The sequence below is a fragment of the Pelodiscus sinensis genome, chromosome 12 (genome assembly GCF_052426305.1).
Source record: "Pelodiscus sinensis isolate ZL-2025 chromosome 12, ASM5242630v1, whole genome shotgun sequence".
Classification (NCBI taxonomy): Eukaryota; Metazoa; Chordata; order Testudines; family Trionychidae; genus Pelodiscus; species Pelodiscus sinensis.
The window spans coordinates 31,942,548-31,961,652 of record NC_143063.1 but is presented as its reverse complement, the minus strand read 5'-3'; the positions used below and the strand labels follow the sequence as shown (position 1 = coordinate 31,961,652).

General features: G+C 46.9%; 1 protein-coding gene across 1 annotated transcript in view; it reads right to left on the bottom strand.

Moving 5' to 3' along the window:
* The window catches only part of TERB1 (telomere repeat binding bouquet formation protein 1), a 74,339-nt gene that overhangs the window by 7,722 nt on the left and 47,512 nt on the right, over positions 1-19,105 (bottom strand). The window contains exons 15-18 of the mRNA XM_075940047.2: positions 6,661-6,728; positions 5,062-5,154; positions 2,307-2,477; positions 1,635-1,724 (exon numbers count right to left, since the gene is read on the bottom strand). Of these exons, the coding sequence (XP_075796162.2) occupies positions 1,635-1,724; positions 2,307-2,477; positions 5,062-5,154; positions 6,661-6,728 (422 nt within the window). The remainder of the gene's footprint in view (positions 1-1,634; positions 1,725-2,306; positions 2,478-5,061; positions 5,155-6,660; positions 6,729-19,105) is intronic.

Here is a 19,105-nt window from a genome sequence, read left to right as displayed (position 1 = left end):
AACCTTCAATTGGTTCTTGCTAGTTCCAGAACAATCTGTCCTCCAAGAAATCACTATGTTTTCTGGTAATTTGGTTGTTCTTATGACACAGCAAACATTGGAAGGTTGTGCATCCTGTGCTTGCAATACTTATGACAGTAGTGCAGAGCTATACAGGCTCCATGTTTCTTTCAGAGATGGCAGACACGAAGAGGGCTATGTGGGTTTGTAGGATTTTTAAAAAGGTACAAAAGTATGGGATACAGATGTCAAAAAAATTAAAAAATGTACAGGACTGGACTTAACTAATATCCCTCTCAAACCTTTAGATCCCCAGAGCAAGTATTCAAGAGACTGATTAGACAAATTTGTCTTCTGATAAAAGCAAAAATGCCTATAATGACTATTTCTCTGTTTTTTGCTCCACAGAAATGAGATATTGTCTTATTTATATTATTGGAGTGTCATAGTATTATTTAATATTATAGAATACACAGAAGAGGATATAATTTATTGTAGAGTACCTAGAAGAGGATATAATTCTCCATAAAAAGGATCTCACAATGAAGTTTTGCATAGTATGTCTACACAGCACCTGAGAGCAGCATCCAAGTCAAGATCCACAGACTTGTGTTAGTGGTGCTCATACTAGTATGCTAAAAAATAGCTCTGTAGATCAGGCTTGGGCAAAATATGGCCCGTGGGCTGGATCTGGCCTGTGAAGGCAGTGGCAAGCCCCAGGCAGGCTCCCCTGCTTGCCCCACACACTGCTCAATCTGTGGGTGCTTTCTCTTTGTGAGTCCAGTGGGGAGGAGGGAAGATTCAGATGCTGCTCCCACCCCAAGTACAATCCCAGTGGTTAGTTTCTGGACAGAAACTCACCAATGGGAGCTGCCTGTCTGAATAACAGGCAGTGACGAATCACAATCTTTCTGCTCAGTCACTCACTCAAGTACATGGCTGAGCAGGCAGAAACATTTTAAACTCTGCAAGCCTGTAGCTCTGCATGCAGGCAGGCAGGTTTGGCTGCTGGATGGTAAGTATCCTGGCCAGAACTTGCCTCTGACACCTGAGCCCCTCCCTTGCCCAACCCTCTGCCCCCCACTCCTGCCCTTCTACTACACATGCACCATACTCCCTCCCAGATTTGGCATCCCAATCTCCTGCCCAAGATCACAATCCCATCCTACCCTAGGTCACACATCCCAAAACCCTGCAGCCCAGTTTGCTGGCCTAGGTCACAAATGCTTCCTTTACCCAAACTCCCTCCCAGACTCCATTCTCCCTCCTGCACCCCAATCCCTTACCCCAAGCTCACTTCTGCACCCAATCTCCATCAACACCATGGAAGCGTGTGGCCCCCCTCTCAAAAATTATTGCCCACCCCTGGTGTAGATGGTGCTTTTATGCTGTGGCTCAGGCTGGAGCAGAGGCTCTTAAGGTGGAACAGCTTGAAAGTCAGAGCCAGAGCTCTAGCCCAAGCCAGGACATAAAAACCAACAACATCTACGTACTGTTTTCCCATATTAATACAAGCCCGGATACAAGTCTGAATCTGGGGTAGGAGGCTTATGTAGAAATGCCCTTGTGTATGTGTGTAATGGAAGTACTCATTCAATAAGGAGTTTTTGCATGAGCCTCACTTGGGCACTTACTTTGGACATTTTCTTGAGGACTTTTTCTGCTCTTGAAGGTTGACAACTCTGTATTCAGTCTTCCTTTCTTAACTGGGGTCAACAGTATTTCTGGAAAGCACAGGACAAAACATTTTATCATCAGCATAAATGCTGGCAATTAAAAATTGTTTCATTCTAAAAATCCAGTTTCTTTTCTTTTTTTCAGTAGAAAGCTACATGTATTTGAGGATGTACTTTCCCTCACCCTCCATTTTGATCAAGAGTTATAAGCCTCTGACATCCTTGAGAAAGTGATACTGGTATGAGAAATGGCTTGTTGTGCTGTCATGCACTCATTCACTCTTCATTATTTCATCTTTTTTACAATCTCCTCTTTCCTAATGGCAGAAGGCAGAGACTTACTAATTCTGGCTAAGAGGACATACAACCTCATTCAAGTCCATGCTGAGGATATAGACAATTGCCAAGGAACATACAAGAGAGGTAGATGTACGCTGTAGTTTTTACTCCCAAAGATTAGAGGTGTAATTATACAGGTATATGCCAGTATAAATTATGACTAACTCCAGTAAAATTAATGGAGTTACACCAATGTGAGATTATTAGATCAGAATCAGCCAAAACAAATTACTAATTACAAATACCTTTAAACTATACTTTTATCTATTATAATAAATTTCTTATATTTACTCTTAAAAGCCTCAGAACTACTGTTATTATAGATAATCGATTTTCTTAGTCCCCTTTTATATCTCTCTTCAGCTTCAAGAATTATTTTGTGACGATCACACTGATGTGGACAAGTATGCAAGATCTTGCTAAAATTTCTGCTGTTGAAAGACAGTCCTGATGTTATACATCCTGGAAAAAAAAACCTATGTTGTAGAAATAGCATTTATAAAATGTTGATGTAGCACATTTATTTGTTAAAAATATATTCAGAATGGATTGTAGAGCTTATGCCACGATCTTGCCAAATTGTGATATTTATTTTAATTTTCTTCTTTCAGGTTCTGCAATGTTCAACCTTGTCACAGCCAGCAAACACCTGTTCTGAAGTTCCAGCATGCATTTCTATGAGCTATCACTAAATTTGGCAGATTTGTTGTTTTGCCCACAAAGAGTTCAATTTGTTCTTAAATTTCCATGTACACGTCTCAAGAAAGATTGGCCCTGAAATTTATGTTTTTACATTAGTTTTTATTAAGGCCATGGAAAATGAATTATATCCACAAAGGCCCAGATTATGCATGGACCTTATGTAAAAATGCATAGAGGGCACAAGACAGAGCCCAAGGAGCCAGCTCACTTAGCAACCTCTAACAGGGGCATGGGTGGTAGGTGAAGCCTCTCTTTTGGGGGGGATAGCCCCTTGCCTCTTCTGGCCAAAACCCCATCCCTGCTTGCTTCTCTCAGCCCACTGTGGCCCTCGCCAGAAGGTGAGGGGGCTGAGAACTCAGCCTTTCCCCCATGGTCCTGGCCAGGATAGGGGAGCTGAGAGCTTGGCCCCAAATGGGGTTGAGCTCTCAGCTTCAGCTGGGATGACAAACAAGCTCTTAGACTTAGCTGGAACTCTGAGCCCAAAGCACCTGACCTTTCTTCCCTTTTCCTTTGGCCATGCCCCTTTTCTACCCCCACTCTTCCCCTTTACCCCAAAACCCCACCCTCCACTCACTTCTCTCCTCCTGCCCTTTGCATCCCCAAGACTAAACAAGCTCTGTGCCCTCTGGCAGGAGATTTTTCAGGGCGTCTCAATCCATCACTGTGGTAGTATGCAAGGTTTGTGGAGGTTTAGTCTCTTCCAGCGTCCATTATGTGCTTTCCATGCACAGGAGCCAAGTACAAAAAGTCCTTGTGACCAGGGACCAGAGACACTACTAATACTAAACTGTATGAAGTGGCCAGAGAAGGATGATAGCATTCTTCTAACACCATCCAAAAGATGAAAGGCATTGAATGGTACAACCTTTTAAACAGTGGCACAGCCAATGCACATTTTGCATTGCTCCCATTAAATGGCTGTGACTTCATGCTAGAATTTAGCCATAAGCTAAATATCCAAACAGGTTAGATATTTTCATAAATTTAAAAAAAGAATGTGAGTCTGTGACAGGTTGTTGGTCCTATGGCACATACACACACATCAGTTTGTTGGCTTGGCCCTTTAATACTGAGAGGACTGAGTTCAGAAAGCACATCAGCCATGTGACTGAAGGTTGCAAACAGCAATTGCTGAGAGAGACTATGTCTAGTTGTGGGAGACTCAGAGTTAGCAATGGAGCAGGCTGGGGATTTAATAATCAATAGGGATGTAAGCAGCTAGTCGATTGCCTCGTCAAACAGTGACTCAACTAGTTGCTTCCCTCTAGCCCCTGCTGCCTCTATCAGAGAGAGAGGCAGCAAGAGTGGGAGCAGGAGTCTGTACTGGGGGAGTTCCAGCTTAAAAGCCGGTTCTACCCAGCACCGTTTCCATGGAGGGGCAGGGGAGGCAGAGGTGCAGCGGGGAAATGGTGCAAGCCGAAATGTACAAGAGCCACATTTCAAGGGGAGAGGTGCAGCAGCTGGAACCCTGCATGAGCAGGGATGGCTTCAGTTCCCCCTTGCGTGGGTTCCCTCCATGCCTGGTGCCTTTGAAATGTACATGAGCCGCAGGTGGGTCTTGTACATTTCAAAGGCAGAGGTGCAATGGGATAGCGAGTGCCCACCTTTATCGACTAATCTAGTGATTGATGGAAATTCCATCAACTACTCAATTAGTTAATTAATTGAAATTTAACATCCCTAGTAGTCAGGAGACCTATTTAGCAGAGAAAGAGTATATTTTCTCCCCTCTCTGTTTACAGAAAGCATAAAAATATCAGTGAGGTGTATTATTTTGAGCTTTTATAGTTTCTATATGGTAACGGGATGTGGACCTAAACTTGAGTGTGTGGGCTAGATTTAGATTACTCTGGCTGGTGAATCTGTCCAGTGGCATAAAGAGACAATTAGAATTTATTACTGGGGAGAAAAATAGATTAAAGGCATTTATTAGTACAGGCAGTCCCTGTAACTTACATCGGATCCCTACTTAAAAACGGGGTGAGGCAACCCCGTACTAGCTACTTCCCCCCAGCAGACCAGGGAGACGCGGAGCGGCTTTTCTCAGCAGACACCTCAGCTTGAGAATAAAGGACTGAGGGAAGTGAGGTGTGGGAGAATAAAACTGAGCTCTGGAGAAATGTTTGGCTAGAGTTTCCCCTACAATATGTACCAGTTCCGACTTACATACAAATTCAACTTAAGAACAAACCTACAGTCCCTATCTTGTACGTAACCCGGGGACTGCCTGTATTGTAAATGTGTCAAATCAGATGTAATATCAAGTAATTTAATGTATTTCTGTTGGGACATAAAATATTGTTATGATATCAATAATAAAAAGTCTACAATAAATATAATTTACCTGAGCACCTTAAATCTGTCATTTTAGGAGATGCAGAATTAATTGGAATACTTATTTCCTTGTTTGTTGAATCCAAACAAACTGTAACTTGTTCTAAATGCAAAAAAAAAAAAAGAGAATTTCAACTAGGATGGAAAAAGCAAACTGTCTTTCTGGTGGTAATTTCTCCAATACACATGCTTAAATGCTACTTCCCAAGATTGCTTCCTTCATCTAGCTAATATTCAGAGCAGAGATCAAAACAAGTTTTTGTACAGGAAACCCTCGTCATTCACAGTGGATGCATTTCTGGCACCACTGTGAATGGCAAAATCTGCAAATACTGGTGCAGGGGTGGCCCATGCCTATTGGCGAACTAGGCAGCCGCCTAGGGCACCAAGTTGATGGGGCGCCAAGTTCCTGGAATCTGCTGCGCCTGCTATGCTTTTATTTCCCCCTCCCCTTCCAGAAATGACTTACCTGGCTGTGAGGAGCACCATGACCAAGAGCATGCATTCCCTGCTGCGCTACAGGGGGGTCACAGTCAGTCCTGAGAGAAGGGCGTGCGGGGGAGGGGTTTCCCTGCACCTGGGGGGGCGGGCGCTGGCTTCCCCTGCTGCAGGAGCGGTGGTTGCCCCGGAGAAGCCAGGTGCCGGCTTCTCGTGCCGCTGAGGGGGAGTTGGCGTCAGAGAAGCCAAATGCCTGCCGGCTTCCGGGGGCGGGGGGAGAGGGAGGGGATCAGCCACAGCAGGGGAAGCCGGCTGTGTGCCTTCTCTAGAGAGCCAGCTGATCCCCTCTTCCCTCCGCGGCAGGGGAAGCCGGCCAGTGCTTGTCTCCTCCGGCGCCAACTCTCCCTCCTGCAGGGGGGTCAGACAGGTGAAGCCAAATGCCGGCTGGCTTCCCTTGCCACAGGAAGGGGGGGGGGTCATCTGGCTCTGTAGAAGCCAAATGTCGGCCGCCTTCCCCTGTGCTGCTGGGGGGGGGGGGGGAAGGAAGGGGCACTCTTTGCATGGTTCGCCTAGGGTGCCAGTTTCTGGCAGCTAGTCGAGGGCCGCCCCCGACTGGAAGCCATGGCTCCCGGACCCCCCAGGGAGCTCCCAGCAGTTCCTGAACTAACTGCAGGGGCTGGGAGCAGTAGGAAACTCACTGCAGAGGCTAGAAGCTGCAGTGAACTCACTAGAAGGGCCAGCCCCTGCTAGCCCCTTCAGAGACACCTGTGACTTCACAGAACCACAAATAGCTAATCTGCAAATGTCTCCTGTACTATGAATGCTTGCATTGCTCAATCCAAATACATTTTCAGATACAGCAGAAAACATTTGTCTAAACTCATCTTGTGTAATAGAAATTATTTTACAAAAAATTGAAGTAAAACATTTTAGAAGATAAAATTTAAACAAAAGAATAGTTTTAATAGTTATGTAATATACAATTCAAAATCTATGCAAATATTTACAATTTTATAATGCTACACATAATGAAATGGAAGTGTACATACAGTATGATACATGCTGTATGATAAAATATAACTTTAAAAGTAAGCAATATGGATCGTATTTTATTTCCAATAACAATCCAAAACAAACAACATTATCTGGGAAAAAAATATACTTCACTTACGTGTACCTGGTATGTGTGCCTGTTTCAGATTTTTAACAGTCAGTGTTGGCTTTTTAAACACGTATTCACTGAAAAAAAACAACCCACATTAACAAGGTTAAAAAAGGAGGTTACTCACCTTCCTTTAACTGACGTTCTTTGAGATGAGTGTCCCTGGAGGTGCTCCACATCAGGTGTTGAGCGCCCCAGTGCTTCTTGATGGATTTTTCTCAGCAGTGTATCGGGGGCCGCGCATGCGCGGCACGCAAAAGCCTCCCTCAGTACCAGGGTGGCCTGTGCCTATAGGCAAACTAGGCAGCTGCCTAGGGCACCAAGTTACGTGGAGTGTCAAATTCCAAACCCTGCCCCTTCCATTTCCCCTTCCCTTTCCAGTGCCTTACCTGGAGCACAGCTTCCCTGCAGCCAGGAGGGGGGGGGGGGGGGGGTAAGTCCTGGGAAAGGCAGCGCCCGGGCGGGGGGGGGGGGTTCCCCTGTGCCGCAGGAGGAGGGGGGTCGTTGGCCCTGGGGGAGGAGAAATGCAGGGGTTTCCTCTGCCCCGCGGGGGGGGGGCGGGTCGGCCCCAGGGGAGGCAGGCGCTGGCTTGCACCACGGGAGGGGGGGGTCGCCCCGGGAGAGGCGCATGCCTGCTTCTCTCTGTGGGGGGGGATCTTGGGAGGAGGTGGGTGCAGGGGACTCTCCCCCCCCCCCCCCGACTGGCACCCTGTTCCCTCTCTCTAGCCCCCAAACTCCAGCCCCAGCCCCAGAACTCCAGCCCCAGCTCCCTGGCCCACAGCCACAGAACTCCATCCCCAGCCACTAGCTCCAGAACTCCATCGCCAGCCCCCTGCCTCCCGGCCCCCAACCTCCTGGCCTCCAGCCACAGAAATCCATCCCCAGGAATTTTGGGTGTGCTCGCATCGTGACCTTGTTCTTAAAAAAGATCGTGAAAGGTGGTTCTGCCATCAGGGCAGCCATCTCACTCACTCTGCGGGCTGATATTATTGCTACCAAGAATGCCGTCTTTAAGGATAGATGGTATAGGGAACATGTTGCCATGGGTTCAAATGGCGGTTTTGTGAGGGTTGTTAGTACCAAGTGTAATTCCCAAGACTCTTGAGGGAGTGCCACCTCTGGGTATAGAGCCTGCAGACCTTTCAAAAATTGCTTGGTTACTGGGTGTGCGAAGACTGTGGTGTCTTCCACTGTTGCATGGAAGGTTGCAATGGCTGCTAGGTGGACCCTGATTGAGCTGAGAGAGAGATGTGATTGTCTGAGGTGTAACAGGTATTCCAATACATCAGGAAATGGAGCATCTTGCGGTCGTATGTTACGAGATGTTGCCCAGTGAACAAATTGAGTCCATTTGCTCAGGTATGTTTTTCTTGTTACAGGTGCTGCTTTGTAAGAGGACATCACGGACTTGTTGAGAGCACTGCAGTTCTATGTCCGTGAACCATCTAGGTACCACGCCTTGAGATGGAGAGTGCGAAACCGTGGGTGAGGATACATGATCCCTGGTTGACAGAGAATGTTGGGATTGTTTGGAAGCGTGATTGGTTGATGTATTGCTAGCCTGTGTAGAAGGGGAAACCACGGCTGTCAGGGCCAGCCGGGTGCAATGAAGATAACTTTTGCTTTGTTGTTCAGAATCTTTACGAGGACTCTGTTGAGGAGAGACAATGGGGGAAAAGTGTAATGTAGGAGTGCATTTCAGGTTATAAGAGCATCCCCAGAGGACCCTTTGCCCATGCCTGCCCTGGAGCAATAACTTGGGCATTTTTTGTTGATTGAGGTGGCAAATAAATCTATATCTGGGAGACCCCATCAATTGAATATGTTGCTGAGGAAAGCATAGTCAAGTTCCCATTCGTACTCTTGTGGCAGGGCTCTGCTGAGGGCATCTCCCATTGAACTGAGGACCCCAGAAAGGTGGCTAGACACCAACGGGCACCACCTTGCCTGTGTATATAGAACATGCATGCGGTGTTGTCTGTATATATTTTTATGTGCATTCCCGTGACATTGGGCAACAGTTCTTGGCATGCCAGGAGAACTGCCCTGAGTTCAAGGGCATTGATGTGGAGCATGCGGTCTGCCAGAGACAATAGGTCGTGTGCTATGCGGCCTTCTGTATGGGCACCCCGACCCATAAGGCATGCGTCTGTAGTGACAGCTAGAGGGGTCCAGGGTTCGAAAGGCGATGCCTATGCACAGGTTGGATGATTTTGTCCACCAGTGTAGGGATGCTTTTACTGGTTGTGGAAGTGTGAGCATTTTGTTCATATGATGGACATGCGGCTTGTACTTACATCAAAGCCATCCTTGGAGGCATCTCATAAAGAGACATGCATTTGGGACCACAGGATTGCATGATGCCATGTGACCTAACAGTTGAAGGCAGTTGAAAACCCTTACTACTGGCATCTCTTGAAGCGATTTTGCAAGGTGACTGATCCAAGTGAATCTGTCTGTCGGTAAAGAGGCTCTGGCTGAGCTCCGATGGACTGGATTGTTTGGGTTGGCATGAGTGTTGATTTGCCATAATTTTTTAGGAAGGCTAATGAGTGAAGGCAGGTTATCACAGTAATGGTATCTTGATAACAGTCTTGACTGATCCTCGCTTTGATAAGGCAGTCATCTAAGTACGGGTAAATTGTGATTCCTTGTTTTCTGAGGTGAGCAGCAACAGCTGCTATCATCTTCGTGAATACCCTTGGAGTAGTGCAGAAACCAAAGGGCAGTACCGTGTACTGGTAGTGTTAGAGACCTAAAGTGAAACGGAGAAAACGTCTATGAGAGGGGCAAATGGATACATGAAAATATGCATCCTGCAAGTCAAGAGAGGAAAACCAATCACCAGACCACAGAGCTGCGATAATAGTATTTAGGGTGACCATTTTGAATTTTTGTTTCCTTATGTATTCATTTAGTAACCAAAGATCAAGGATCGATGTCCAACCGCCTGTTTTCTTTTCTACAAGAAAATAATGCGAGTAGAAACCGGTTCCGTGGAACTCTTGGGGTACTGGTTCTATGGTTCCTAATTTGAGAAGGTGGTCCACTTCTTGTTGTAGTATGATTTCGTGAGAGGGGTCCCTGAAGAGGGATGGGGTGAATGGTTGGGGGGGGGGGGAGAGAGAAAGGGGATGGTATAACCTTGGGAAATGGTTTGAGTTACCCACTTATTAGCGGTAATAGATACCCAATTTGAAAGGAAAGGTAATAAACAAAATAGAAAAGGTTTGGAACCAATCTCAAGCTCTGGTGCATATGGTGTAGTTTTGACTGTTATTTCAAATTGGTTGGGATGAACGGTTGGGGTTATTAGTCTGAGGGCAAAGTCTGTGCTGCTTGTTGCGCCCCCTCTGGTGGTATAGGGCATGGTCTTGTCTCTGGTACTGGTAAGTGAACTGTTGGGTACCTAGGTCTCTGATATGGTTGGTACCTGTACTGTCTTGTCATAGGTGTTTGGATACTGAGTGACCGCAATATGGCTCTGGAATCTTTCATCGATTGGAGCAGCTCATTGGTGTTTGCAGAAAACAGCTTTTCTCCATCAACTGGAAAGTCATTTACTGATGGTTGCAATTGGAAGGGAAAGGCAGAGGAGTTGAACCATGAGGCTCATCTCATCATGACTGCTGTTTCTATAGTCCTTGTAGCTGTGTCCACTGCGTCAAGTGTGGCTTGCAGGGCTATTCGCGATATTATCTGACCTTCCGAGATGAGAGCCTGAAACTGTGCCTTTTTGCTGTCAAGGATATCTTCAATAAAAGTATTGAATTTTGTATAATTATTGAAGTTGTATTTACTTAATAAAGCAACATAGTTCGCCACTCTCATCTGAAGAGTGGCCGAGGCATAAACCATTTTTCTAAACATGTCTAGATGTTTATTGTCCTTTTCAGATGGCATGGAATGATTTTGTTGTTTGTTCCTCTGCTGTGCAGCATCTACTATGAGGGAGTTGGGTCAGGGATGTGAAAACAGAAATTGAGAATTCTTGGGGGGAACATAGTATTTTCAATCGGCTTTCCTGCATGTTGGTGGGATGGATGCAGGTGTTTGCCATAGAGTTTTAGCAGGCTCCAAGATGGCTGGATTAATAGGAAGTGCCATTTTTGTTGCTGTACTGGGCTGGAGGATGTTAGTGAGTTCATGTTGAGCAACCTGAACTTCTTTCATAGGTGTATTGAAATCAATAGCAACTCTTTTAAATAAATCTTGGTAAGAGGAGAGCTCATTGGTGGTATGAGTAGTAGGTGGTAACATTGCCTGCTCTATGGCTGAGGCTGCGTTTGAATGTAGTAGAGATGTAGAAGCTGACACTGGAGAACAATGGCTTTCGCTGTCAGTTCCCCTCATAGAGATGTGGGGTGACCAGTTTAAAGGAGAGCAGGGTTTTGCCATATGCTTGGTCTTACATGGTCTTTTTTTTATATTGTCGAGGTGATTAATTGAACATTTGCCACGGGAGGGGGGAGGGACAAAGCATAGGCTCCAAAAATAAGGAGCCCAGGGAGCCATTTGTGCTCTAAGAAAATCTGGTTGTTGCTGATAAGCAGACCATATAGAGCCCTCCATATATGGCTGAGGTGAAAAAACAGGTAAACACTCTACCTCGTCCTCAGAGAGGGGGGAGGTGAAGTCAGAGTAATCAGAGAATGGAGATTGAGGATGTATGTTATCAGTCAAGTTAGGCAAATGTAAAGTGGAAGAAATTGCCAGGTCTTTGTGGTCCTTGTGGCTAATGAGGGGAGTATGTAGCGTGGATAGCTCTGCTGACTGTAAATTGCCAGCACTGCTGAGGCAGCGCTCCTCTGAGGTGTTGCCCCAGAAGCTGGGGGTTGGTCTGTGAGGGAATTTCTCGGTGCTGTGATAGGAGAGGGAAGAGCTCCTATGGCCAGTGAAAGGGCATGCACTGCACTGATGTGCCAGACAGCGCCGAGTGTGAGGCAGGCACAGGAAGACCTGTTGCCTCAGTAAGGGCAGACTTTTTAACATTTTTATTGCCCTTTTTGTACTCCCTCGAAGTCCCTGGGTAGTCAAACATATTCAAGCAGTTATTGCCTAAGCAGTGTGACTTTCTCCCTTCAGCAAGCCACTTTCTGGGCTGCTGATTAACAGAGCTCACCCCTGCCTTTAATGGCTTAGGGGACGTTTGCCTCTTGGGTGTGTTGCTCAGACCCAAGCCCGGGTCAGAGGTATGGCGTTTTGTCCTTATCAGTGAAGGACATTTTAAGTCGCAGCTCTCTGCCTTTGCATGTTTTCAGGTTAGCACAGTGGAAGACAGGCATTAAGTTCTTGCAGAGCCTGCAGCTTTAAAGCCGGGTGGCTGGAGATCACAGTTCAAGACTGCAGGGGGGGGGGGTTTAAACTAACTCTAAACAAGTGAAATAACTATTAACAAGAACTGTGGAGGAAAGTTAATTCTAATCAACTATTTGAAGAAAGTAATGTGTGAGGAGAAGTCTTTGCGAGCAGAAGAGTTCAATCTGAAGCCGGGGCCAGTAGAAAGGAACTGAAGGGAGGGGTGGCTGTGCAAGCGCGATAGTACTGAGGGAGGCTCCTGCGCGCTGCACATGCGTGGTCCCTGATAAACTGCTGAGAAAAATATGTTCAGAAGTGCTGGGGCGCTCAACACCTATGTGGAGCACCCTCAGGGACACCTCTTGCCGATGAACCAAATTTCAAATTAAAAATAACAGAAATGTAAGGTTTGAAGGGACCTTGAGAGGTCATCAAGTCAGCCCTTTGTGATAAGGCAAAACCAAGTACAACTAAACTATGCCTGACAGGTGTCTGTCTAACCTGTTCTTAAAACATAGAGTGATGGTGGACAGGAGGAGTGCTGACCAGCACCCGGTGACTAAGGGGTAAAATACCTGGTGCTTCTGCCCCCAAGGCTCAGGGCTCCCCTCATCATTGGGGAGCCTGTGCTGGCACTCGACCCCCGCTGCTGCCTCACCCTGGGGCTGGAGCACACAAAATCTACTAGCCTGGGCTCCCCTAGGCGCTGATGTATGAGGGGAATGTGGGGAGTATCTTTCTCCTTCTCAGTCAGGGGGCATTTCAGTGAGGCTTTGTTTTATTTTTATTTTTTTACTTCTCACTTGTGTGCGGCCCCCGACTGATTTTTCTATGGGTCAGCGGCTCCCAACCCAAAAAAGGTTCTCTACTCCGGCCTAAAGAGTGATATAATTGATACATTTATTTATATGCTATCTAAGGGTACGTCTACACTACAGCTTTATTTTGAAATATCTTATTTCAAAATAGTTAATTCGAAACAAGTTATTTCGAAATAATGTGTCTACACACAAAATGCATTTCAAAATTGCGTTTTGCTATTTTGAAATAGCACGTCCACACTGAGTGGTCGCTGAATCGCATTTAAGGCCGGCCGGAACCAGGTCCAGCAGGGCATCAGGTCAGGAGTGTCTTTGTGTGGCTACTGCCTGAGGCTACCTGAGGCTTGTGCTTAAAGGGACACCCCCCACCCTCCGGTTTTCAGGTTTCCTTGCTTGCTTGCCTACCTCGATGAAGGTCAGCAAAGCATTTTGTCTCTGCGTGCTCTGCTTGCCCTGAACTCTGCAACATGGAGCCAGAGCTACCCCTGGGCACTCTGTTGCTTCTCTTGGACATGTTGCTGCGAGTCTGGCTGCACTTTCTGCAGGCTGCCATCTGGGAGGTCCATCAGGGGGCTGTCAGTATCCAGTAGGCCCTGTGGAAGAGCTTCCACCTTGAGGAGCACTAACAGTCTCCCTGGTCTGCCCCACTGGGGGCTTGTGCCTCATTCCTCCCTCATGTCCTCCCACGTATCCTCCCCAACCCCCCTTCCTGATGTAAAATAAAATACACATTTTTCCATAAACTCAAACTGTCTTTATTTAACAAAACTGGGAGTGAGGGGGGAATGAAACTCTGGTGAGACTGGGGAAAGGAGGCGGGAGAAGGGAGCAGAAAGGGTGGGAGAGGGGAGGGGAAAACCTGGGAGGAGAGCTGGAAGGGGGAAGCCAGGAGAAGAAGGGGGAGAGGAAGCTCAGGGCTCAGGGGTGGGGGGTCTTGCTGGGCCAACTGTCTCCCAGCACATAGAAGGGACGGAGGGTGTGGAGGGAGAAGCAGGAGGAGAAGAAGAAGTGAGAGGAGGAGCGGTAGCTGGGGAGGCAGCAGGTGCTGGAGCGGCAGGAGACAGCACGCTCTACACCAGGGTTTGCAGGTGTTGGCAAATGGCACGGCTCTGGGCAACCTGCTCCTGCCGGAGCTCCAGATCTTCTTGCACCCAGTTCTGGAGGGTGCAGTGCAGGGCTCGCAGTGCCCCCAGGTGCTGCTGTCGGTACCCCTCCACTGTACGGGTGGTCCTGCAGAGCCCTTGGGTGCGGGAGCATGTCCCGGGTGGGATGGTGTGCCCTGAACATGCAGCTGGTGTGGCTGTGGAGAAACAAGAGAAGTGGTCGGTTAACCCTGGGGACGCAGTGGCTGAAGCCCAACCCCCCTCTGCAAGGTGAGGATGATCGTTCCCTGCACCATCAGAGCCGATGTGCTTGCATGTTCGAAATGTCTTGCTATCCCTGGGAGTGGGAGCTGCCCAGAGACCACACCCATGCCCGTGCTGTCCATAGTGTGGGTGAGGTAGGGGGAGATGTCCCCAGCCTCTGTGTAGAATGGCCTTTTGGAGGGAGGGCGTCCTGCTGTGTCCCACCCTGGGGTCAAGAGCATGTCATGTCTCTTCACATACGTGTGTGGCTAACAGCCCAAGGCCCCTGTGTAGCAGCAAGCATGTGTCCAGGGGTGGCATGGCACATGCTCGCACGTGCACAGGTTGCTGCGTGAGCTGTGGTAAGCAAGGCCCATGCACATGGTCCCTGTTCTCCCTCCCCACCCCGCAATAAGGGGACAATGATGGCACTCACATATTGTTGTCTCCCCGGATGACACTAGTGACGGGTCTGCTGGGACAGCTTGGGGGCCTGGCTGCGTGGCACGCTCCCTCTGGCTCCTGCAGCTCCTGGCGCTCCTCCTCCGTGCCTTGGTCAGGTCCCTCTGCTCCAGGATTGATGACCCCCAGGGTGGCACAGACCTTCTCGCCCCCCAGGATGCAGTTCAGGGTGTCAAAATAGGGGCAGGTGTCTGCCTCTGTTTGGGAGCTGCCCCCTGTGGCCCTGGCATAGGCCTACCACAGCTCCTTAATTTTCATGCGCACCTGCTCCTGGCTGCACGTGGCCTTTGGTGGCCAGGCTGTCAGCCATCCATCTATAGACAGCCACATTCCTCCGCCTAGTGCAGAGATCATGGACGTTGGAGGCATCCCCCCACACCTCAATCAGGTCCATGATCTCTGCACTGGACCAGGAAGGCGCCCGCCTTCTCCGGGTCCTGGCTGGCTCCTGGGAGCAGTGGAGGGCTGGCTGGCACTGGCTGCCTGGCTCATAGTGGGGCTACTGGGTCAGGGGCAGCGACTGCTGGCTCTGTGCTGGCAGGTCTGGAGCTGCCACAGGCACTGTGGCCAGAGTCTACCCCTTTAAGGGCTCCAGGGCTGGAGGAGAGGAGAGGAAGTTTTCCTGGTTGTGCCCAGAGTGGCCACCACGGCACCCTGGGAAGGGCTGGAGGCCCCCTATTTCGAAATAAACATCAACACAGCACTTATTTCGAATTAGCTATTTCGAGTTTGGCATTATTCCTCACAGAATGAGGTTTACCAAATTCGAAATAAGCACTCCGCTATATTTCTAAATAGTGGATTGGCTGTGTAGATGCTAGGAAAGTTATTTTGAAATAATGGCTGTTATTTCAAAATAACTTTGCTGTGTAGACCTACTCTAAGATAAAAAGGTATACTTGAGTTAGGTACTTGAGGTAGGCAGGATCAGAGATGGAATGAGTATCAGCAATAAAAGGTGCCCTTTTACCACATCTGCCTCTGGGCAGCCTGTTCTTTACTAAAACCCTTCATTTTTAAAGTGCACCCTCAAAGCATCCCTGATAACAACAGCAATTCTTTGAGCTCATCTAATAAACTCTAGAGTCTGGCTTTTCAAACTCTGCAGCCAAACACTTTACCTCAGTGCTCCACTCTGAGCAAACAATTTCCCCTTACTTTCATACAAATTATGCAAAGTGCAACAAGCCACAATAACCATGGGAATAACTAACTTTCAGTGAGGTCTAGCCTGCCAAAGTGCATTCAACCACCATGTGGCACCTGCTCAGACTGTTGTTAAAACTCTCCTTACTGCTGTACAGGTGCCCTGTGCACAGTTTCATGAACTCGGGCTGTAAGGCTATGTCTAGACTGCTGAGAAAAGTCAGAAAAAGATATGCAAACTGTGAACCGCACTTTGCCTATCTTTTTCCACTTTTTTCCCCCAAAAGAGGCTTTTCTGAAATTTGGCCCTTCTCACCAGGCCAAATTTCAGAAAAAACTCCTCTTTCCGAACATCCCTGTATTCCTCTCACTGAGAGGAATACAGGGATGCAGAAAAAACATGTCCACTTTTTTTGGAAACTGTTCCAAAAAAGCAGACGCGTTCCTTGGATGCGGCAGAGCTTTTCCGGGATACCTCTGGTGTCCTGAAAAAGCTCTGCAGTCTAGACATAGCCCACGGGATAAGCTGGGTTTCCCAGGATCACAATGGGCATTTTCACATCCCCATTGCAATCTAGTGGTCTGGAAAGAAAGTTCCCACCTGCAGCTTTCTGTACAGGTTCCCGAGGATGTGCACACTATGTACCTTTCTAAACCACCCCACACTGATGTCTGTGAAATGCCCACAGTGATGCACAAGCGCCTGCAGCACCACGAGAAATATCCCTCCCTGTTGATGTACTCAGTGTCAAGATGGGCATGTACTATAATCAATACGTGTGTCATCTATCTCCTCCCCACAGTTGGAAAATCCCATGTCCACAAAGCCAGCCACTTATGTCATCCACATTTCCCAGAGTCACTGTCCTCAGTAGCAGAATGCAATGTATTTCCCTGCATTCTTGCAGCAGTACTGCAACAAAGGTAGACTTCCCCACTCCAAACTGATTTGCAACTGATTGGTAGCAACTGGGAGTCGCCAGCTTCCACACAGCAATTGCCACACACTTCTGAACCAAGAGAGCAGCTCTTCTTCTGGTGTCCTTGCGCCGCAAGTCAGGGGCCAGGTCAGCACATAGCCACAGGAAGGTTGCTTTACACATTCTTAAGGTTCTATAGACACTGGTCTTCATCCCATACCAGCATTATGATATGGTCTCACCAATCAGCGCTGGTTTCCCTAGTCCAAAACTGCTCATCTACCCTGTACAGCTGCTCTGTGACTGTCAAATGCAATGACAGGTTATCATTTTCCATATCATACACACTCGTGAGGCTCCTCCAAATTTTCCTTTTTGGTCAGTAATTTCAAGAAGATCTCAGCTACCATGTACAAGATCCTCACAGCAGTTAACAGAGCATGAAAAAAAGTGCCGAATCCATTCTTTCTAGCTGAAGATGCTGTATTGCACAGCAGAAAATGGCAGTTGGAAAAAAGGTGCAAAAGAATGCCAGAAGCCCCCGAACAAAGTGGTGCCTGATGGAAAGTTCTGCACAGTCCAGAGATGCCCTATGCTTCCAGAACACCTAGCCACAGATGGCATCACCAGGCATTGTGGGATACATACCCATAATGCACTGCTCCCACTGTCAATGGGAAGCTAAAGATGCGGACACAATTTGTCGATAAAGGGAGAAAGTGCAAACACTCACTGGCTACTTTTTTTTTTTTTTTAACAACTTCTGCATGTTGACGACAGTTTCTTTGACAAAACTTGGTAGTGTAGACATACCCCAAGTTTGCAATGGCTGTCTTTCTGTTTACCTCCTCCATCTTCTGAAACAAAAAAGTTGTCCCAAAATATATTTCAACAACTATTGGATATTTTTTGTGTTTGGTCGTATGACTTTTCGAATAGATGTCTGTTCTCTAGTTGAAGTCCTCTATTAGTTCCAAGTCTTTTGAATATTGGATATTACTGTAATTTACTCTTGTTTTCACTCTTCCATTTTCTCCAGTTTGTTCCCCCTTCTCCTTGCATTTATGTTTAACTACAATTTTAAAATAATCTCCCACTAAAATACCAAATTCTAGAAACATCAACAATATGTGCTAATTTTCCCCAAATGGCCAGTCCTTGACACGTATTCAGCATATCATTACAGTATATTAAAAGGTTGATTAGAGAAGATATGTGAGTACCTTTCCTAGATGAAAATACTCTTCTGGATATCAGTGTGTTTAGAAAGCAATAAAGTTTTCCAGTAACATTAACTTTCAAAATCCATTTTGGATCATATATGTAATTTTACAATATTTTTACAGTCACATATTCCATAGGAGGCCATGATCTTCATAAGATGTGACAACTGCTTTTAAAAGTACATTCATTTTCCTTTCTCTGATTCTGCTGTGTTCAACTTTGATACAATCAGCAAGATCCTATTATTATGTGCCATCACAACTACCACAGAACACTGATGGAGTCATGTCATTCCAGATTTCATATGCATATGGACTCCCAGAGAAAACACAGGTTTTTCCAAAGTTTCTGTGTTTTAATCTGAAGAGTGGTAATAATAAGAAACTTTGCAAAACTATGCTAAACGGTTTTAGAGACAAAACAGAACTTACTTGACCATAGGATACACGCCAGAGAATTTCTGTGGTAGCTGTAAAGTTACAGTATAGTGCATGCTGGGGCAACACATAGGAGCAAGAGACAGAGAGCACCATAAAAAATGCACCATGTAGGGCCTGAAAGAAGGAAAATAAATCTACTATATATTTGAGAGAATGTGTCTGTCTGTGAATGTGTCTGTCTGTCAGCTCAAGAATTCTTCCTAAAAGATAAGAGCTAGGATCACCAAATTTGGTATGCAGCTTCCTCTTATCATAACTTAAAAGCAAGTAAGGGTTTGGTTGTGCCAGGACAATGGGATGTGCCTGGAATGCAACTGTTTCTCATAAAATGGAAAGAGAAGGCTCTGCTAGAAGGGACAGTGATACTGAATAATGAACACAGGAAGGCAGTAAGGGGCCAGAGATGGGAAGCAGGACAGCTATTACTCCATTGGGGCAGCAGAGGGCAGGGATGAAGAAAAGGACAGCCATATATTATGTATTTGAAAGAGTTTATCTGTTTGTGTGTCTGTCCCACAGCCAGGGGACATGCACCCTTCCCCAGGATGGGCTTGCTGGAGCTGAAGCAGGCATGGAGAGGTGCTTCTCATCTGGGCCCAAGCTGCTGCAGTGAGAGAGGGCTGGGGGGTTCAGTGAAAGAGGGGTAGGTTGTCCTTTTTCACTGGGGCAATGATTTAAATGAAGAGAAATAAAATATTATTTGAATTAAGGACCCAAGCAACACTGGGTAAATCTTCTAGTATTTTTATAAGTAATATACTGAATGATTTTTGGACGACTTTGGGAGAAGATTCAAC